Source organism: Liolophura sinensis, chromosome 1 (assembly GCF_032854445.1).
Source record: "Liolophura sinensis isolate JHLJ2023 chromosome 1, CUHK_Ljap_v2, whole genome shotgun sequence".
NCBI lineage: Eukaryota > Metazoa > Mollusca > Polyplacophora > Chitonida > Chitonidae > Liolophura > Liolophura sinensis.
This window is the reverse complement of record NC_088295.1, coordinates 19,389,797-19,414,263: the sequence shown is the minus strand read 5'-3', so window position 1 is coordinate 19,414,263 and position 24,467 is coordinate 19,389,797. Positions and strand designations below refer to the sequence as shown.

Sequence of the window (24,467 nt, the reverse complement as noted above, 5' to 3'; positions counted from 1 at the left end):
AACAAACAGTTCAAATTGACCTAAACACAGAGGCAACAGAATCTCTGAGAACTTTACCTTGGCTTTGTAGTTGACATCTGCTCCCTTCTCAATGAGTAGTGAGGCCACTTTGTAATTGCCATAGTGCGAGGAAATGTGAAGAGGGGTGAATCCACTCTGTTCAAACACAGTCAGTAAGTCGGTCATTCTTACATCCTAAGCTTCTCATTCATGGAACTTACAATTATTGAAATTAAAAATTATTTGCTTATTTTAATATTTGATTGGAGTTAAATGCCGTATTTAAGCCACTGCAGCCTGCATTATGGTGGGATAACTGGGCAGAGCTTGGGGGAAACCCATGATTTAGAAGTATAAGCTTGAAAGTATTAACACAAAATAATTAACATTAACATGTTTAAAATAAATATTAGTTGAATAAAATCTTATCTATTTCAATGAACCATAAGAGTATATGTGTAAGCTCACAGGTATACTATATTTAACCAAATGCCATTCATTTCCCAAATACACAATTATATATTGCTGTATAAAATAATATACTTCATAACTCAACTTTATGTACAAATTTCCCTTCCCATGACCAAACAACACATTTGTTTTCCAAACCACATCTAAGAATCCAATCCTTCGAACACAACTAATTTATACTTAAAAACTAACAGCCAACAGCTGTGAAGACTATTTGACTGTTAATGTACACTTTAATTCACAACAATACATTATGACGCTTAGCAGCAGAATTAATGTACAGCTTAAAAACGTGTTAACGCTGAACACTGAAATGTTTAAACAAAAATGATATATGGCTTTTCTATTTATCATCAAAACAGCTTCTTTTGCTTTTTCACTAGCCCTCCATGTTTTGCTATATACACACATTAAAACCATTACTATGGAAGTTTATTTTACTTCAACAAAACCACTACAATAATGTTGTGGTCTTGTTAACAGATGGATTCAAAAAAAAGGAAAAAAAAAAACAGAAAAAAAAACAATAATATATCACATACACAAAACAGAAAACTTATCATATAATTATAAACACACATGGCCTAGAAATATCACGTCACACTTTCAAAAATATCAAATATGGGTTCACTAAAGAATACTCAATAAATACATAAACACAATCTGTAAATACAGAAAGTCTGAACCAAACAATTACAGGAACACTGCAAAGAACATGACAATCACAAAACTGAAAGAGAAATAACACAGAGAACAGAGGATTAGATTCATACAATGACTGAAAACCAACACTGAACAACAACAACAAGGGTTTAGAATGGTTCATGGTTTCAAACAGTGTACAAACCTTGGTAGTGTCATTGACCAGCCCACCTCCCTGTGATAGCATGATGAGGCAGAAAGGGACGAACTTACATGCAGTTGAAGTTAGTACAGTGATTTCTAGCTACACAGCTCTAGATAAACGAGTGGGTTTAGAGTGTTAGATTAACAGCTGTGGACAATGGGAAAAACAATAATCTACATGAAGTGTTCATTATTTTAAGAAACAAAGTAACCTTAAATAAATTCTGATTTGTGCAAAAGCATTGATCTTTATAAACAATGGACTTTGTTATGCAGGGACCACATGGATACTGAGTCATGGTGATTGGAGAGAGTATTTGATTTCCTGTGAGAAAAAATATACCAGATGCGGTTAGTGACAGGTGTGCCAGAGAGTCGAGCGAAGACCAGAGTTTTGTGATCTCATACACTTTACCTTTGTGGTCACATCCACAGAGTTCTGTTCATTCTGTATCAGGAGGGCTGCAGATTTGGTGTCATCCTTCTTGGCTGCAATGTGCAGAGCAGGGAGACGAACTTTGCCCTTTGTGTCATGTTCCAGTAAGACAGCCACAACTTTCTCATGGCCCTGTTGGAGGGCCACAGCCAGTGGGGTGAAACCATCCTGTAATGGAACATCACTATAAATGGATGTGCACGCAAGAACAGTTCTAGACTTAAAAATCATGCTTTTTATACAACAAAATTTTCTGAAGCACAGTTATCGTTTCATCACTCCATAAACATATCGCAGTAAGTTTCAAAGCTTGTCAATTAATTCAAAATACACAGACATTGTAGAATAATGTTGAAAAAGTAAGCGCTGATATTTACCACTTTACCAATACAGCATTCTGGGATTTAACCTTCAATAATTCCCTAACATTTCCACTAGCATTTAAATGACTGTTCTTTACAGTAACTGATACATGAGAAGTATGTAGAGAAACGTACCTCTGTGGCCAGGCTGGGACTAGCGCTATTGGCCAGCAGGTATTTAACCACCTCTGCATGGTTCTCCTGGGCTGCCATGTACAGGGGGGTGAATCCATTCTAATAACAGGTAACACAAGCTCATTTAAAATGATGATACTTGATAACGCTGATGATAATATTAAATAAAAGACTTCTCTGGGATGTATCAGATCACTAGGCTTGCTTTCTTGCTGTTGTTCTACGCAGCTGAAGGTTTAGGAATTCAATCTAAAATATATCCTGTGCTTAATGATTTTGCAAAAAATGATCATGAAATAATTTTAGCTAGTTGAATAACTTACTTGGGATTGGGCGTTGACCTTGGCTCCATTCTGGACCAGGATTTTCACCACTTCCTCTTGTCCTGCGAGGGAAGCAATGTGTAATGCTGTGTTCCCTTTCTGTGAACAAATACGACAAAGTCATAGGAATCAGGTAAGTATCATATATGTATGAGGAAATAAATTAGCATCAATGTACTGAAAAAATCAGTCACTAGTCAGCATGATGATGCAGATAGATAAAGAACTGATGATATCCCATGTAATATGGAAGGTATCGGTGATGTACATAACAATGGTTAAATACATCTCTCTCTGTGAATTAATAAGCGCTAGTGTAAAATATAACCTGATGATAAAACTAGGCAAACTTAACCTCAAAAGGAAGAACAAAGCTGTGAATGTAAATGAGGAGATTCGACCCCACTTTACACATCTATGTTACAGTTCAATGTTTGAATGCATAAAGTGTTCTTTGAACGACCTCTGTCAGTAACACGAAAAGCCCCAAGGTCCGAGCGACCAAGAGATGGGAATGACAGTGTTTTCCCCAAGACATCATAAAATAAGCCAGCCTGACAAACATAGAGCGTAGAGCCTACAATGATGTGGCTTGCATGGATAAGTATGGCTTATTGCTATGTCAGCAATATTTCAGGTATGCTGCCTTGAGAACATGTTTTAAGCAGCAAACAATATGGATTGCAAGCTACATGTATGGTTTTAGATTCTGCATAAACAGTCTGCATGTGTGCATGATCATGCTGAAATGGGTTGAAAATTGGTAATTCACTTACACATCTTAGTGCAATAGAATTTAAACACACATGTTATATGTACATGTATGCACAAGATGAATTTGAGTTTTCTCTCATATTTCTCACTTATGGAGCCATCGCAGTTAAAACACAAAAAAGTCATTTTCAGCACAAATGCATCATTATAATGTGTGACTACCACAAACATTTAACATATTATTTTGCAACATATGTTAATGTGGCACAAGCACATGTGTTATTTCAACAAAAGATAATTCCATCTTCAAGAGACAGTCACAAGTAGCCCAGGCGATGCTGAGATCAGCATGTAATCAATACAGCCCAGTTATTATAGCCTTCCAATAGCTGTATCTTGGTAGACAGAAATCAGCCAGCTACCATAGTTCCAATGACGGTCTCTCTAGCCACAGACAACCTGAAATATATCTGCCTGCTGCAGCTCCAACCAATCATTACACAAGCTGACTCAGTCAAGAGATTGCCATGGGAACCAGACCAGACTGACTTGTGCCGGCCACTGTCACTGGTCAATGGCGCCAGGCTTAATGGTGCCAGGAGAACTTATCTCTATTGTGGTGACTCATGCTAAACTGATTGAAGGAATGTGGCTTCTAAGATTTCAGGCATTGTTACACAGGAACAAGCGAGAGGCATGATAACCAACAGCTAGGCTGCTCAGTCAAAGTGACCAACCAATCACATTAACTGTCTAGCTTGGACTTACCAATGCACCTAAAACACACAGCTTAGTCTGCCTCATGTACTCTTTATACATGTACACGTACAGTAAAGATAGTCTGTGTGTTGTATAATCAGGTAATGCTATGAGACCCCATCAGTAATAGCAAAATCAATACAATGGATTCTTTAATAAGACATCCTCTTAACCACGACAGCATTGATAAAACCTTAATTAGGTACAACGCATTGTTCAGTATACACCCATCATGATTAATTCAATTATAAACCCACCAATTTGAAAATTAAACAACTGAAAACAAAAATGGGGTTACATAATAATACATATATAAATTGTTGCATTCTGATTATAAATTGCTTATAGGCATATATACTTAATATCTATACTAAGCTTTATCTAAATTAGTTTATTTAAATAGTTTGACAAAATCTGGTTCATTGAAATGTCAGTGACGATATGATGTTGATCAGAGCAGTTTCTAGCAGAACAAATACAGCACTAAATGACCAAAATCCTTCCCTTATCCCAACAGCTACAATTTCAATCAATACCCTTTTGATTTCCAAATGTTCCCGAGTAATTCCCTGCTGACAGAATTCCCTGACTTATGAGTCACCAGAGCCAAAAGACCATCACTGAGACAGGCTCTGGGCTCATTTGGGAAAAGTGACCACAAATGAGTAGGGCACCTTGATGGTGACCAATTCCAGATAGTGCTACTTCTGAGAATTTGAGTCTGACTATCACTGATTCACTAGTCAAGATTCATAGTGACACCTTCAAGAATAATGTTTATTTATTTATTTATTTGGTGTTTTACGCCACAATCAAGAATATTTCACAAATATGCAGCAGCTAGCATTGTGGTGGGAGGAAACCAGGCTTTGAGAATAATGCATCTTAATGTACATGTAGCTTTATACATACCATAAACCTAGTTAGATATTGACCAGCAGAATATCAGTAACAATGTTGGTGTGATTGCCCTTAGCCAATCTCCTTATATTAAATGATCCAGCTGGAGCTGGATTCAAATACGTGAATCCTTTTGTCTGTAGTAAGACAGTAGTGAAAAAAAAAATGATAGTTATATAAAAGTGTTACATTAATATTACATACTATTTTTGAGCCTAATGTGAGTCAAAGCCCAGTGCACAAAAACAAATCTGTGTGCTTTCTCTTAAATGTTTTAACTCAACAGGATGTAACACTCCCAACACTATCCATGTCAGTGTAACTGTGAAATACTGACAACACTGTCATTATGACACCCTGAATCTGTGAATGGGCATGTCACTTACCTTTGTGGCGGCTTCAATGTTGGCCCCTCTCCTGAGCAGCTCAGTCACAATGTTCACATGGCCTTCCTTTGAGGCCAGATGGAGGGCATTCAGGCCATTCTGCAACATAACAGCCAATACATGTACATCCATAAACAGATTGTTGTTCTAAATGCAATCAATAATATACCTAGTATACACAGTACAAGCTTTGTAATGTTGAATCTAAGTATTAAAATCAACCATCATCGAGGAGAGGACTTACAGCATTACTGGTGTTGATGTCGGTGCTGCCCTTAAGGTACTCCAGCACTTCAGACAAGTTCCCATCTCTTGCTGCTCGCAAGAAGCTTGTATTTCCGTCACTCTGCAAGAAAACAACATATGTACAATACGTGAACAATAAAAGAAGAATAAATACATGTAGTTTGACTTACATGTGCACATGGGTATACCATCAAGACCATAGCAAGTGTATGCAGTACTTTTTGTTAGTACATGTATGTCAACAAATGATCACCAGCATCGGCAAAGAAATTTTTTACAACTTCCTTTATGTCATAATTTTTTTTACTGTTTAATGACAATTCCTAGAAGACTCACAACAGACTTGCTGACAGCTTACCAAGCACATTGCGAAATGGAAACGGATAGCAAACAGCAAATTTCCATTTCATCACATCAGCCTAGATGACATTAACTGCAGCACACACAGTAAATGTACACATTTATCTGAGGAAGGCATTAACCCAGCCAATTCTATCCGAGTTAACCTGGGCCTATTACAGTGTGCACCTGAGTGTCACAGACTCAACACGACCATGTGAACACAATGTCATGAGAAATACCCAATTAGCTGGTGAATAACCAGAATATCTGCCATGAGTCATGTGTAATTTTACACAAGTTAATACAAACATGTGAGACTACATGCTGTGTGAATGCATGCAATAAGCATATCATTAGGCATGTTACAAGTACATCTATTTGCTGCATGATCACAGAGAAATTAGACTGGAATGTGGCTTAGAAATTACTCCTAATCTTGTCTCTTATTATTAGTCAGAGTGTACTCATTAACTACATCACAAGCGCAATGAACTGACATCTGGCTGTCAGTGGAGTACCTGCAACCCAGCAAACCACCAATGTCACTGATGTTTCCTATATGTCCTTTACCAGTGAGACAAGACTTTGCAAAATGTAATATTACAATATCAATACAAGTTATTCTTTTTAAACTACTCACCAGCTTGGGAATGCCTTTTGCATTCCATTATCCAAATTATTCTTAAAAAATGAGCAATACAGGAGCCAATCATAAGAAGGTTTACAAATCAAGCTGCATTCACCTGGCAATCCAAGGGTTTATCGAAAGTTACAGGCACCCAGGTGAAAGTGTTGATATGTGTGAACATGTGGAGCTACAACTGCTGAGAAAACCAGGGATGTGATGTTGTGTTGGACCAGATGAGGCCATGAGAAGACTGGGTTTGTGAGTGAATGGTGAGACTGGTGTACAAAACAGTTGTGAAATGCAGTGCCAGCTGGGTCAGGTCACTTAGTCTAACTATAGATCATGATACCACAGCATACAGCAGCAGCCTTCTTCTACCCACAAACCCTCACCCTTCAGCTGTGTCTTCATCAGACGCCATATCTCAATCAGATACCAAACCATCATCTGGAATCACCACTTCAAACAACCACCATGACCCTTCTTACCTATGTACACATGATGATGTATGTAAATAATATACCAACTGTTCACAAGGTCACCACAAAGGCTACAGCAGAAATGCATACATGTACACTTATACTATCCATCAAGAGCAACATTATGGTTACACGTACAAGCATCACTAGTCACTAATCATGAACCGAGCTATGAACCAAAAGAAGAATGAGAAAGTCTTGCAAATCAATGCAGCCTATACAAAACCCCAGAAGTATGTTTCTCCAGACCTTTCCTTTTCAACACACAGCATTCCTCAGACCACCAATACGCCAGGCTTTACCACCACATGTGTGTAGTCTGATATTTTAATGATGTAATTACATTCACACTTACCCACGGAATCCATTTTTTCATGTGCATCTTGCTAGTTTAAACCAGTTCAATATTTGTCCAGGTGTATAATATACCTAAATATCAGGACATCTGTATCTCAGGAATATTTATAACTGTAAAATTCCAGTCCTAGTGGACTATTAACTGTGGTGCCTCTATAGTCTTCCACTTTTCAAAAACTCTCTTGGCAACTGTCCGAAAAAATGAAACTCCAAGAGATGATGAGCCAAAGTCATGCTGTGCTTATCTTATTTCAGGCAGACCATTAAAAAGGTCCCAGTCAAAAACGAAAGAGTAATTAAGATTGTTCCCTGCCACTGCCTCCTTCTGGGTGCTGCTAGCTCAGTCTGCCAGAGGCTCATGTGAAGGGTTGTAGTCACTTAGCTGTGGGACTGTGGGTGAGAAGGTGGGGTCAGGGCAGGCCAGCCCTATCCAGTTAGCTGCCCCATCTTAAGATCACAACCTTCATCACCTTACAACATCATCAGGTCAGACCAGCCATCCAATGAAGACCAGACAGACATCTGTGTAACTAGTCCTCTTTCAGGGTGCTTCATATACATGCATACAGCCTATATGAACCGTAAGATTCAGGAGAGAGGCAGAGAGAAAAGGTTAGGACAAGGGTGGGATGTGGGGAAACAAGAAGCAAAAATAGCCTGGGATGTGGGTTAGTTTAGGTGTATTTGTGAGGGAAACCATCTTGAGATCTTGTTTCTCCGCTTCCTGACAAGTCAAGACAACATGGTGTGGACTTAACCATATGAAGTGTGCCAGAGAAGATAGTGAAGGCTGGTTCCCAGCTGGCTCAAGAGGAACACCCCCTGAGATGAGACAGGTCCATCATGCCATTATCTAGGAAGTGCAGAAATTCCCATCTGGCTGAGTGCAGAAACACTCATCATCTGTAACATCAACTTATTGGTACTGTTTATGTAAATTTACCCTCTGTACATAGCAGCTTTTAGTACACCTGGAGTGGATAAAAGCTTTCATGGTCAAGAAAATTCAGTAAAACTTGTATATAATTGTTTGAAAAAATGACCTTTAACTGAAATGTAAAACTATTATTTAACAATGTATGCTAAATCACTAATATAAGTACCATGCAATGGGTGGGTTTATAAAAATCTGCTTAGGGTTTTGCAGCATTTTGGGAGGACACTTCCAGGGGATAAGCTTGAAGAATATTCACAATTGTTGGTATCAGACACTGCTGATATCATTATCAGATTTCCATACAGGTCCAGGATATTCATTACATGATGCATTTTTCTCATTAGAGTGGGCTTTAAATCCCCCATATCAGTGGTGATTACTGCATGAATGACCTTGTCCACATCCCATCCTCTTTACCCTTGGTGGTTCTGGCCTTTGGCCTAACCAGTACCCCTTTTAGAGGTTGTTTTATACAGAAGTCATGTAAACTTGTGTTATTTTGTACACTATTCCACTATAATGTTGAAGGTGTCAGGATGGGGCTCAGAAGCAGCAGAATTCATTTTTCACCACAAAGTGTGCAAATTCATTAGGAACTCCCATACACCTACAGTTATTTATCAGATACAATGCATGCCAAATGTTTGTACAAAATCTGACAATATGAGATAAATATTATTACTTCATGTCAGGTGGAACACTTCACCTGAGTTGCAGGCATGAAGCCATGTGTGTGTTGTCCTGCGAGTAGCATTTCATGGCCGACTGACCGGTGAACAGATGGCTCTTATCAACTCTGATCCAAATGCTGGAGTATTGATTATTTTCTGCACCCTACAAATACCCCATTGCTGGGCTGGGGAGTGATGTCATCAGGGAAAATACACCATTAACCATCCGTATGAAGCAGGAAATGCAATACATATACATGTACATATGAATAATATGTGCATACGTACTCAGCCTTTACACTGTACGCAATCCACCATAGTCAGCAGGGATGTTGAATACCAACACAAATTATGAACCCAACAACAACAAAAATAGATATTTCACACTCCTGGGAAATATTCTCTCTCATACTTGGAATTGCTCTACCTGTGTGCAGTGTTACCTAGCAGATATTTCCCTGTTGGATATGATGATACATAAAGTATATACAAGCTGCATATGAAAGGAAATTTTTTTCATCAGTTTATGGTTAACAGACTTGGCTCTCCCACATATTTAATGTGATCTCCTTACACAACCAATCTCTAAATTTTTCATTTCCATAAATGACCAGTATGCATACTGAGCAATGACAAACTACAACGGCAGCTGTTTCATTAATCCATGTATAAACGAGGTCTGGCAATAATTAATGCAAATACCTTATCCTGCCTGATCAACGGCCTCATGTTCACAGTCCTGTCCACAGTCCTGTCCTATTCCACCAAGACAGAAGTGCAGTGCGTTTTTAGAATTTCCTCAGCAGCAAGCTGACATCTTAAGTTTGTTTGTAAGTTTTTGAGATACATGTACATGTAAGTGATTCAGAATTTTTAAGTTGGCTATCTAAATACAAAAATGAGTTGCACTTGGCTCCAAACTAAGCCTCCTGGGCCACCTTTTCCCACACGTCAGTTAAGAGAATTATATGGGGAAATCTGTCAATAGTCTAAACTATCCTCCCAATGAGATAACATGCAAATGAGGCAGCACCAAGTTTCCCACAATGCAACCTTCGATCGTGGATTGCACATCAAAACAATATAATAGACTGAAAAGGATTTATAAGTCTAGTAAGCAAATATGATCTTTTCTTTCGATATTGCATTATAAAATATTCGTAATTCCCCACAATCTGTACGGTAGAACTCAACTGAAGTTACATGGTTAATTACAACACAATACTGAGTTTTACATTTCAAAGTTTGCAGAACATCTTCTGTCGGAGGTAACCCCATCAAAAAAGCCAGTCATCGGCCATATTTCTAACTTACGCGACTCGAGTGAATTGATGTTCAAAGGGAAACGCCAGATAAAACTGAATTTACGATTGTAAAGTCTCAACTTTATGTGGACGACGTCTTTTATGTGGACGACAACAGAACAATTTGTCTCTTTAAACATAGGTCAATCACTTTTTACACATAATATTGCAGCTGAACTTGCTGGGTGCTTTAAGCTTGTGGTGTGCAAGCGTACACACTAACTCCTATTCGGCTGCATGTACCTGTAGCCTAAGATGTCACTATGTTACATAAAGTGAAGTTATCATTCTGATAGCTTCAAGGCTGCACAGTGAGTTCTACTTTACCAGACTAACACTACAGCTATCCTACATATTATACATGAAAATACAGAATGAGATTTGATGCAAATATACACATGTAACATTTTCCTGAAAGTTTCCGACTTTCTTTTCTCTTAAGCAACATGTATATGTGAACATCAAAACAGATACACATACTTATATAGCTGAATAAATACTTAATCTTTGCATGGTCTATGTTCAATATGACTTTCACACATTACACTATACATGCATGTATTTCAGCCTGTTGGATTCATAATACTGACACCCAGGTAATGCATCTACATAGCTGAATAATGTGTGACATTTAGAAATGTTCATGTACTCAACCATTCAGGTATTCAGGATGAAAAGAATTAGCTCAGAAATTAACATTAAATCTGTGAACTAGACAGATACTGATGCATACAATGTTTCATTTGCTTGCTCGCTGCACAGGTTTATTAAGAGGGCGAGAAGCTAATAGTAATGGTAAAAGAGCAGGTGTATGGAATAGACCCAGGGCCTGCATCAGAAGAGAAATACATGTCCATGTCCTTGTACAGCCAAATTCTCCACTCACAGTTGGCCACAAGTGCTTAGGATTCCAATTCATTGTGTATGTGCATATGTTTTGTGTCATTAGCCAATGGTGAGAAGTTACCAAGATGTCTACTGTATTATCATTTACTGGATAATACAGTTTACTGTTCCCTATGTTATGATAAAGGGCTTTATGTTAACTGTATCCCTAGTAGAGCCCAGGTAGAGAGACTCCTGAGAACAATGGCTGTGGATGACAGGCCAGGCAGGTGTAGAGCTGTAGACAATGTGTAGAGCGAGCGATGACAAATGGACTCTACAGGCTAACCTGGCCTTCCTGGCACAAGACCACTACAGCTTGTTTGAGCCTCACAATATCCACATCACCTCAAAATCTCCACAAACTTCAGCCTAATACTGCTCTGGAACACATATCTCCAGATAATGTAATAATAAAAAAAATAGAAGATAAAGCCAATATTTACCACTCCCATCCTTCCTCCCGCGCTGCTCGGCGCCCTGCGTTTATTCTACACTATGTCGGCATTCTGAATCTAAAGCAGGGCTAATGTGCAGTCTTGCAGCTGGGATGTTCAGCAATCTGATTGGTTGCTTCCAAGGATGCCTACATTAATTTCTTCCAATCCACATGCATAATATATTATTGGTAGTGGAGCTGAGTTGCTCAGTGCTGTGAGCTACTGCAACATTCAGCTGCCACCTTTATACATGCATGACCCAAACTGGACTAATCAATAGAGTGTTAAATACCAGAGCAACTGTGCCCATGTGGTCTTGCACTGTCCAATCTGCTTTGTCAACCAGCAGTCCCTTGCTCCTGGACACAAAACCAGCCCGTCACCTGACTTCTCCAGCACACACAAAATGATTACAGCTCTGTCACTGACCCAGACTTTCTCTCTACAACCTCAAAGCTATTACACGTATATGAATAGCATCATGCAGCACTCCACAGATGTAATTATAGGCAAACTGCACTGCACAGCATGCATTAGCCTGCGTTCGTACACAGAACTGACATACAGGACAGTTTATTGACAGCAGGGCCTGCATGTACCTGTGGCTGAACATATTTCCACACACACACACATAGGCTATTATATCTCAATGTCATGTGAAACATTAGATGAACATAATATAAACTGAATAAAAAACTGACATGGTCAAACTAAGTTCTTGAAATGTGCATGTCATGAATAAATTGCACATGAAAATTCACTCTGATGAAGAGAAGTCTCAACGATCTCACAGAATAGGGCTTGCTGTACACAACAATCTTCAACTAGTATTAAATTAAAAACTAATACCACTAGCAAGCAAATTAACTTTTTCCAATAACAATTTTCAACTTGCATTACAACTACAAACATTACTGCTGGAATACAAATATCCTTTGTTCAGCAGTAAACTTTCAAACACAACACAAAATTGCCAATAGCACATGTACATGTAAATAACTATAGCATAATAAATACATGGGGTGTATAAGCTCCCTCATCTGCAGTCAGCACGTGTGCGTTAAAATTAATTATAACACACTATGAAAATAATTGCCATTAGCTGACCAGAGACTATCAATCAATCTATCTATAATTATCTACTGCTGACCCAGAGAGGTAATGAAGCAAATGGAATCTGCCTACTGACCTGTACTGACCAGAATCAGGTAAGGCTGACCAGGGAATGACAGGTGAGTACACTAAAACCAGCAGAACACCTGTATCTATACCATCTATCCACAAACACCCACCACAGACATATAGCATGTCGCAAAGCATATACATGTGATGGACCATGCAAGTGGTCATAAATGGATATAATGGGATTCAGTGTGGTTCATATACACACTGCATTTGTACTGATAATGCACCTTTGAACTGATTTTTTGTTTTGATACCAAGGGTTACATCAAACCCAATCAAATGACCACACAATAACATTTAAGACATCTGTACATGTCTACGCCAATGGTATTTAAGGAAACCTAACATGCAAATCACCAAAGCCACTGTGATTTGAATGATTAGAGGCAAATGATCAATTGAAAAGAAATCAGTGGCCTGGTGGGACACAGGTATGAGCACACACCACCACTTGGTAAAAAGCTAACAGAGTGAGATGTGATACACCATGGATTTCCATTAAAATCAACCGTAGCATAGACAGCCCACAATCAGGGGCTATAATAATGGTCCATGTTTACATGTACAATCAGCTTAGCAGCTTTTCATGTTATATTAACATCTGACACATGATTCAGCACAAATTATATGTTAATTCCACTAGATTTCATATTTCTGTAACAAAATGAGGTCCTATGTCTTATCAAATGCCTGGGACAAATCATATCAGCACTAATGGGACAAATCATATCAGCATTTATTTTCTGTTTGGACAGATCAAACTACACATTAAACCTGATGTCTTTTTGAACTTAATCATGTGACACATAATCAATACTGGGTAGTTGACATACATGATCATCTGCTTTTATGATGACAGCATGGGACCAGGATGATGCGTGGTGACCTTTCCTACGTGGTGGAAGAGAGACCATGGTATACGAAGGTTCAACACGCCCAGATCAACAGGCATTCCTCACTAAGCAATGCTATAAGCCAGATAATCATCTATCTTAGGCACAAAGTGGTCTGACAGGAGATATGCAAGATTTCCCTGGGTCGTACGTCAGAGCACAAAATCTTCATGTTAGCTCCATGACACATGAGAAGGATTTATGAGTCTACTAATTCAAACCTCAATGCCGTATTCACAGCTGATAGCTGAATATATATCAGTTCAAAAAATTCTCCCTAAATTACTATAACAGTATTATTACTATGATTTCATCACCGATATTTATAGTACTATTATATAAAATGACATACACAGAAATAATGGCACATGCAGGAACATAATACCAAGGGAAACAACTCTATTAAACTTCAAAACCAACATTCCCGACCCATTAATCTGATGGCCCATTAAGTATTGATATTCAAGCACTAAATATCATATGTATGCTCACCGATTTTGACATCATGAAGTCCTTCTAGCCATATAAATAAAACCCTGACCATGAATAAGATTTTACAGTAAATACAACACTAAACAGTTAATTTTCAATATAAGGCTAAATCTATTACACAGTTTTCAAAACCAGAACAAACCACCTGAAGTGGTCTTATTGCTTGGTAAGAATATATATATATATATATATATATATATATATATATATATATATATATATATATATATGCCTATACATTACAACAAGTTTCTCAAATAAACTTGGAAAAAGTTACACATTTACATTGCAATGGTCATATAAACAACACAACCAAATCAGGTGTTGTCTTCATTAGAAGAAAAAAAAGAAAAAGTTTGGGTTATTTCTTGCCCAGTGTCTCAAACACTAAAACATACTGTTAGATATACATGTACTAGAGCAAGAGAATAGATATACATGTATTTATAAACTGTATATATTTCGCCTTTCTTGTGAAGTTCTCTGGTATCTACAAAACATCAAAGCCACTTTCAACTGGTCTGGTCTGTATTAGTTGTTCTAAACACAATATGTTTTATAAAAACATGCAATCAATGGTTTAAAGTTCTTTGATCACTTTAGGTCACGACCAATACCAGTGTTTTGTTATCATGGAATGTAATATAGCATGATACTATATGGAAGCACCAGAACCTCAGTACATGTGGGTCACAAGACCTGTAAATGTACATGTACTTGACATGGTTGTGGTGTTGGTGGTGCGGCCAACTCACCAAGGACTTCAAGGAATCATCAGTCTGTGAGGCCTTCAGTGATCCCATGGTAGGTGGTTTACATCTAACCACGTCGACTTACATGTACCAGAAACAGTCAGCAAGTATTGCGCGCCATCAAATATGCAAGAAATGGAGCCACCTGTAGATCAATGGGACGTTTCCAGACAAACCTGCAGACGTCTTGTGTTACTTAGTCATCAGTGTGCCAGGTTGACTGCCTATTAGACTGTCAAGTTGCTACAGTAATCAAATAGAGATCAGAGCAGTTCCTCTCTGCCCTCTGACAGATTATCTCAGGACACTGCATCGGCAGCAGGCCAGTCTCGTCAGTAGTCGGCATCCAGAGCTGTGAGCCGACAACCAGCAATAATGTCATCCAGACCTTACACTTGGCAGGATTCCAATAGCAGCAAGTTTTATATCAATTTGAATAAATTCTACAACATGCTAGATCAAAGGAGTCGCTATATTATGATCAGGCAATGTTCAGACAGTGCACTGTCACATATGGTAAGGTCACATGGCTGTTCATCCCGCTCATACTGATTCAGGGATTTGTACTGAAGGCTGGAACAGTAGTTGGATTAGAATCAGTAAGACACCCCTCCTGTTACCTCAGCCAATCCATCAGTCTGACCGTAGTGGTCTCCAGGGACAACACCCTGTGTGCAGACTTTTATACCTTTGCCAATATCTGGTGGTATGCCGAGTGAAACACAGTTGAAAAAATTTCAATTTGAGACTGCAGACAGGTTTATCGCAGATCACAAAGACGTGTCAGGTGAAATAAAGTCGGGTTAGCGCAGCTAGACATTAGTCTGTGTCATGGGGGATGTGGCGCCATCCGCTAAATCACTAATATTGTCCATGTCTGATTGGCTTGAGGGGCTTCCCTGGCCGCAGCGACCTCGGGCCAGCCGAGACCTGACACACAGAGCGGATTCCTGATGATTAGCCACTTCCACAACTTGGTTCGTGAGCAGGTTTCATTGTAAAGGCTTAAAACATTTAGGGGAATACACTATTTGGCACCTTTCACAGACTGATCTGAACGTGGAGGGGGGGGGGGGGGCAGGAATCACCATACCGTTATTTCTATACAGGCTATCGTCATCTGGTCACCAGACTGCCAAACAACTAAAGCCAACCAGCATTAAGTATACCTCAGGAAATAATGGACCCACTGAACCCACATGGACTGAATATTACACAGAAATGGATGCCAAATTTCAACATATAAAACCAAAGTTTTCTTACAAAAAACATAAAAGGTTTAGGAATATCATGAGACTATTTCAAGAGGTGGCAGGGTAAACCATAGAAAAAGCATGTGAAGAGCAACTATTTTGATGAAAATGCCTTAACAATTAAAATGACGTACGTAATACATGTATTTTAAAAGGTTTCTCAGCTGCATTTTGAGCACACCCCAAGAGAAAAGAAGCCAATCATGCATACAGGGACAATTTTTTCATAATCTATAGAATTCCTTTGGATTTCTCTGTACCTGGGTCATGTATTTGGTGAAGAGTACATGTAACATGCACATTTATAAGATTCCCTAGGACAGAACCAGTCATTATCATGTCGTATTTGGGGAGCACAGTTAGAAACAAATGAGTCCCAAAATCCAAGGGAGTTAATCCAGTCAGCCAGATATCACCCCTTCCACTGTTAACATGTACGTCTATATATATACACAGAACTAAATATCTCACAAAATTATCTCAAAATATGGTAGAATGCATATATCTTTTGTTGTCAATTTTTGAAACATTATACCCCAAGGTTAAACCTAATTTCTAGACATGCTAGACTTAATAATTTTATAATGACATATATTTACATCAACAAGAAGATCAGAGTTACTCTGCCAGTTCTTCTGTTGAACTCATTCTCAGATGGGTTTTTTTTCATACATATTACATGTAGTTCAACTTAAGCAGAGACATATGTTTTTGTTTTCCGGTGAAACCTTACATGTGCACATAAATTCACATCACACACACACACACTAACATGTTGAAACTGTCATCTGTTTACCTAAGGCAAGAGTAAAAAAATTAATACAGCTACATGTTCACATATATGTTTCAAAATAATAATAATTAAAAAAAACATACATAGAAAAATAAAATTACTAGTGCGGGACCTAGAAAAATATATTTTCCTCCTATGAGAAGCCAGCACCCTGGTTATGTTTATTGGCATTTGTTACTCATCGTCATACACTGGCCTAACAACAACAAAGCAAACACACCCGTTCTCATCTCTGGGCGTCTGTGCAACAGCAGCTTGCTCAAAGCAGCCAGTTCAAATGATAACACTCAGGGTGGGTCTATTATTCTACATGTAGGTATTTCATCTAACACATGGCTCCAATATGAGAGGTTGGGTCTGTAGGCTGATATCAGATGTACTTGATGCAGGGGGCTAACCTACACAGACATACATGTAACCAGTACATGCATTATCACCTCATTTTAACCTGAGCCATACATGAAGTCACATGTACATGTAGACAGAAGTTCTGAATTTCACAAATACGGCTTTTTATTGACCATACATTCAATGATTTAAAAATGAAAGTTTCACATAACTTTAATTCTACCTATATATGTTCAATGTCATGTTCACATAAGACAGCCAAGCCAATAGTGTGGTAGGTATCAAGGTGGCACATGGATAGGTTTTCATACTGTTCACATGTGCAATGGTGCCAGTAACAGATGCCCAAATTCAGTCAATCATCGATTCAGCATTTTTTTTTTAAGTGAGTGTAAATGTTATTTCTGTTGATTACTGTTGATAAACCCTATTCTAAGGATTCCTAAAAGTAGCATTGAAATTCCTCTGATTCTTAAACAATGAAATTCCGAATGGTGAGATCATCAAACAAAGGACTAGCACAAATATCAAGTACACACAGGTACCTCGCACAATGGATATACTGTCTAGCCAACAGCACAAGTAAATGTAATAACTGTACCCTGTACATATTGACCATATAATGTCATACCTGCTCGAATACACCATCCACAATTAGAAATTTTCACAAAGGTTAATATCAAAAGCACCACATTTTTGAGGAACTGGCAGATCATGCCAAGCAGGTCTGTCACAATGTATATGTGCATACAAACCTATTTTACACTGTACACTGGGCATGTGATGTACTGGACAGACTTACCTCTCTTGGGGAGTCTCTGAGGGCAATGTGAGAGGGACGATGTTGAGGAGGAGTGTCATCCATGATGACCTGGGTGGCGGCCGCAGCCGCGGCAGCAGCCGCAGCCATTTTCCTTCAGCTAATCAACGAGGATAAATTTAGCCAGTCCAGTAAGGATCACCAATGTGCCATTGCAGAAACCCAATCCAAATGAAACCCAGTAGGTACACAGTTCTGGCCTGCCTATCTCAGACAATAGCCAATGATAAGCTTTGCCAGGAAAGTGAGGGCTAGTAGCTGAGAACAGACGAGGAGTCGGCTGGGTCAGCAGAACCAAGTCTCAACTAAACGGGAACAGTCACAAAAATTCCACATTTATCACATCCACACAGGGGCCCAGACTACATGAAGGAATTCCATGCATCTCCACAATAAAGCTGATCAGTCTTTTTCTCATATAAGTCAATGCAGGGCAATATGGTCCAGAAAGTTGTGTCTGTTTGGATCCTGAACGCAGGCGACTGAACAAGGTATTCTAAGTGATCGGCTGTAGGGAAAATAATAACACAGACACTTAACCTTAACGCTAGCCAGCGATACCCTAATCCTAGACATTACCTCATCTCCCAAGTTCCTAGCCAACCAAAGTGAAAGGCTGCTTTATTATTAGCATTACAGCTTTTAAATTCAGACTCTGGCTTTTCTTATGTGCTGCATGTAGTTCCATTAATCTGAGGCCAAATCAGAACATCCCTGGGCCAAGCTGGCAGGGGCCTGGACTTCTTCCAAACATTCAGAATACTTCTCAATGAAACACGGTAAAAACCCAAATGTACTGATACATCATCAGATAAAATTAGGCTGGATCTTCCATCTCCCTAATCAAGGAGTCATTTTGGTTAACATATTGCACAAGTGTCACTATGTTTTGCCTCCTGCATCAATTCAACTAACTACAGAAATTTACCGCAGAGCAGAACACAAGCATTCATACATGTACATTTTTAATAGAACAATAATAATGGCATATTTCTTGAGTTAAGAAGCATATTTGTGTGCCACTAAAAATCATTGTTTGAAGAGTATAGTAGTAATACAAATAGGATCATCCATTTCAAAAAACCCCTTAAAACATCTGTCCATGTAACATACTAATTCCTTCACTAAAACTTTCCAATCCCACTTATATTTTCACCTCAGCCCCCATGCTCTGGTCAGTACTTAAAGGAGAAGAAAATTTAAATATCAATCTAATACCATTGAAAACAGTATGCATTTCCTCGCAGGTGCATGCCATAAAAAAAATTCTAAAATGTACTATGTAATCTAATATGTAAGTTATAAATTATAAGTCAGCGCCAAACTCCGCTGTGGGCGACTCCATTTTGCCTAAGACCTAGTCCTGAAATCTTCTGTGTTAGGAGGAGAATTGCCGTTGGAAACCGCCAAAGTGCAGTTCATACATTTCCGGTAGAACTCTTCTTCCGCTTGACGATCGGGAAAGCGGAATGGTGGACCAAGTTTAGACGAACAAGCCGGTAGTTTTAATGACTTTCATTGGCTGAGAAGCAACACACCCCCCACATAAAATACAGGGTGTTAAAGATGGAGGACGCGACAGACTCAGCGATTTATGCCAGCCTTGCCGTTTTCAGGCTTTACATGTATGGCGCGGAAAAATCGTAAAATTATGCACCACCACATAGAAAAAATGTGCTCTTTTCAGCCTATAGTGTCATTTTTTAAAGTTTTCTTGTCCCTTAAATCTACTATGGTACTTTTCTTAGTGACATTAATGAAATTCTAGCTGCAATCACCATAGATTAACACATACAAGTAACTACATCTAGATGTATACCTGTTTAATTAAGGAAATAGAGAGCTAATATCAAATTGGTGTACATTTTTTATTATTATTTACTTGATTACTGTACATGCCAAGAGAAAATCTGTTCACAATGTTGTGACAAAAAAGTTTTTCCCTACACTAACCTGGAACCTATCAGTAAGTGCTATAGCATGCAGCAATAAGGAACCACACTTACCAATTTCACATATCTGCACCAATACTGCATCCACATACATGTATTCTACAGTATGTGTACTGAAATGCTAGTACTGATGTCAGACACTTACAGAACATTCTATCTGACTGTGTCACACGTAGTTGTGGAAGGGCTTGTCAGTTATTGTTGGTGAATAAGTTACATGTACATTTACAATAATAGCCCTTTACTTGTCTGGTACATTCTTGTTCATCATACACACTGACCAGGACTAATGCACTACACAGGATATACTGCATATACATGTAGACCGGAGAGTATAGGTTTTTGAAGGGCCTGCCAGTGACCAGTCTCACATTGCTCAGCTCAGGCAGGCTATGGGGCAGTTTTAGACTCAGATATAGTTTATTGATTTCTGTGCCAGGGTTCCTGCTATCCCACAGCATCTATCACCCCAACATGAGTGACAACCTTTTATCAGCCTGCAACAGCATGCCACACTGTCTCCTACCCTAGCCTCATTATTCCACTTGCCCACAGTTTTATCTCTCATCAAAATAAATGCACAGTTTGTCTCTGCCAGGAAAGCGTAAGCAGCTGGAAACAGACAACTTGCTCAGTTTGCTACCAAAAATTCTGAATCAATATTTTTATACCATGTCTGCTGGGTTATTATTTATCATGTCAGCTGAGTAATAAATAAATGACAATACTTTCATCAAAGTATTCAAATTCAAATATGAAATTATGAAAGTCTATGATACAACACCGGCTGTGCTAAGAATTAATTCCAGATATTGAAGAAATGGCTTGGACTGCCAACCTAAGCAGACAAGGGAATAACCCTAATACTAGCAATGCAGTAGGCATTAATGATTTATGCCAGTGGAATTCAGGATGGCAATGGGTATTGGCTCAACGCTTAAGATCTGAAAGACTGCCAAATACAGACACAGTCTTATTAGCATGGTCACCACCAGTGAGTTTGCTAGCCTTTGCTCTGAGCCAGAATTGGTTTACAGAACTCACAACATTATGAACACTGTACATGTCATGATCATCACAGAAAATGTAAAGCGCTTTTTTTTTTCAAATGATAAAACACATCATAAGACCACATAACTTGTGTTCCAAACCTTAAAATGATAAAAGCCACAATAAGCAATGAAACCAATACATCACATCTGCCGTGTACATGGCTTAAATACAATGCATGGAAGGGCAAAGTTAGTTCAGATATAGTGGGATTAGAACACCACTGCCTGTTGCATTCCATTCTATTCCTATTCAAAACTAAATAATAGCTGGGGGTCTCCATGGCCGAGGGGTTAACATGTGCAGCCTCCCCACCAATGTGGTCCAGCTCATACTGGCTTCCTCTCCAGCCGCACGTGGGAAGGTCTGTCAACAACCTGCGGATGGCCGTGAGTTTCCCTCGGGCTCAGCCCCGTTTCCTCCCACCGTCATGTTGGCAGCATTTGTATAAGTGAAATATTCTTGAGTACTGCGTAAAACACCAATCAAATAAATAAATATACAAATAAATAATACCTGTCCACTTTTTTACAATAAAAATAAACTGAAAATTACAAAACACTGCACGCAGAGATTAAATATATAAGGCTGTCTGATTCCAGGCTCTTTTATCTCACAAACTTTTTTTGTTTCCATGTACTTTTTAGAAGTGTATTTTAACACAAACCTGTAAAATCTCTGGTTACACACATGTTGTAAGTACATGTGCTTCCATGAAGATGTGAACAAGGTTGTATATACCAAAATGACACCCCTTCAAGAAAAGAAACCTATACATATAGTTGCCTGGGAGCTGGACACAGTAAAATACAGTGCAGTATGCTCGATAAACCAAAAGAACTAGGAGTATCTCTTCCTGACTGCTACATGGATTTACTTATTTGACTGGTCTTTTACACTGCACACAAGAAATTTCCCTTATATGAAGGCGGCTAGCACTGTAGTGGGATTTAACTGGGCACAGCTCGGGGGGGAAGCCATAACCATCTGCAGGTTGATGACACACCGTCTCACCTACGGTCAGAGACGAAGCTAGCATGAGCTAGACTTGAACTCACAGCAATCCCATTGGTGAGAGGCTCCTGTGCTGTACCAGTAACCCCTCAGCCATGGAGGCCTCTTGTTACAATGTTAATAGTTTTTGTAATAATTCACTCAAAATTTGAAATTGTTCACTTCACCCATTATGATTTTATTCAAAACTGAAATGGCGACTATTCACAGCCATTTCTCATTTAGAAGCCTATGTCCTCCATGACAAGCGGCAGATCAATGGATCTGAAGCGAACATACTTGCATCTCAATAACATGTCATTGACCCGAACTAATCAACAGACCATTCTGGTTTACACAGCGATCTAGGTAAATGATTGAGACAAAGTCTTGTTATATTTATGCATATACAGGTGATATGGATCTAGATTTGTACACTGCACATAAATCTATACACAGGAAGAGAAACCCTACACTTAAGACACAACCCTCAGTATACAATTAAAGTCTGTGTGTTTAAATCTATTTACATTTTGTGAGTTTCCTGTACTTGTGTACAGTTCTTACAAGTACACAAGTATGTAAAAATTCCAACTGACAATCTTTTTGACTATCTATAACATTTCCATACAGCCTGGTAAATTGGTTTGAAAGAGACATTTACAGAGGTATCTACATAAAAACGAAATGTAAATGTTAACCTGCAAAAAGACATCTACATGTTAAACACTAACTAACAGCTTAGCCACACTAGAACATTACTAAACATTATTATATTTAAATCTAAAAAATACAGAACAACAACTACTATACAACAACTAAAACATGATTCTCACCACTCGTTTGATTACATCAGCACTCACATCCTCCTCCTCCTCCATATCTGGGGAGTTTTCAGTACTGAAGACATTGGAGCTGAGAGCATGTATGTAGAGAAGCGTGATGAGTTCCAGGCTAAGGAGAGTATCATAGTCTGCCTGGGGTAACAATGACCTGGACATCAGGTAATAGTCTACCTGCCCTGAAACCTCTACATGAAGCCTTAAGGCTCAGGGGCAGGTCACAACAGAACACAGATGCCATGTACGTGTAAGTCATTAGTACATGAAGCACAGAAGCTTTGGGAAGCTTCGAGACAAGACATCTCCACCTTGCTCTGGCACCCTTCATTCAACACTGCAGACACCCCAAGAGAGACATTTCCCACAAACTTTTTACGTTTGTGTATAGTAGTTTTTATTCCCTTGACCCGTGTGAAGGAGAAGAATGCAGACTAATTAGAATCCTGGAATCAATATAATGTGTCAAAAGCATATGAGCCTGGCCAGAACGGATTAGACGTTTAGTCCTTCCATTGATTCCCCAACACGCTCACGGTCACATATTGAAAAAAGTGTCAAAGTAAACAGAAACACCAATTCTAGCAAGATACTGGTTTGGGGCAAGCATGCTAAAGATAACTGCAGAAACTTGTGTTCTCAGAGGCATGGCCCACAATGCAAAGAGGCTTGAAGATATCGAATGGCAAGAAAAGTAAACTTAAGATTGTCCATGATACTCTTTCACTGAAGTTAACTACATTACACAGTAAAGAGGTACTTTGGTAGATGAAAAATGAAGCCTGCCAATAATGACAGAACTTAATTACACAAAATTTCTTATATCATACGTTGGAGTTTCCACTTTCATCTCTAAAGGATTGATGGGAACATTTACTTTACTGGAACACCCAAAACAAATAAGAATCTCGCCTAAGTCAACACCAATCTCAAAGTCGAGGAATTAGACAATCTTATACAGTAGAGTGGCTATAAAACTATATATTGTGTAATTCTAAGAACCAATCCTGCAATGCAAACACTTTCACTAGAAAAACTCTTCCAGTCAAACTTGATTCCTCAGAGAGCTGGAATCCTTGGTCAACTAGCTTAAGCAGAATGATAGAAAAGGCGGGCAGACTATCTTTCATCAACATGGATACCAAGAGTGTGCAATACAATAACCGTTATTGAACTGCGAAAAACAACTGTGATAAGAGCCAGAAGTAAGTCTATCCAAGCACTTGCGTAACAGAACAATTATGTACTTACAGTCATCTATGCTTCAATATTGCCAAACCAATACAAGTATGGCAAACAGAGTTGTCTCCCCTAAATCACCTGAGGCATATCATTTTGCTTCACAGCTGCTTCAGGCTCCACATTTATATAAATGCAAGTTCATCATTCCAGACATCAACTTACCTGCAAAAATAAAACAAAAGCCAACATCAGACATCTGACTGTGATAAAGCAAACACACTGATTTTTCACAGT

The 24,467-nt window shown here is 38.7% G+C and overlaps 1 protein-coding gene across 1 annotated transcript in view; it reads right to left on the bottom strand.

Moving 5' to 3' along the window:
* Nucleotides 1-18,311, bottom strand: part of LOC135469081 (titin-like) — a 106,252-nt gene extending 87,941 nt beyond the window's left edge. The window contains 8 exon segments of the mRNA XM_064747644.1: nt 58-156; nt 1,319-1,348; nt 1,733-1,921; nt 2,251-2,349; nt 2,574-2,672; nt 5,333-5,431; nt 5,577-5,678; nt 18,140-18,311. Of these exon segments, the coding sequence (XP_064603714.1) occupies nt 58-156; nt 1,319-1,348; nt 1,733-1,921; nt 2,251-2,349; nt 2,574-2,672; nt 5,333-5,431; nt 5,577-5,678; nt 18,140-18,247 (825 nt within the window). The 5' untranslated portion in view covers nt 18,248-18,311.
* Nucleotides 18,312-24,467: the final 6,156 nt, after the last annotated feature.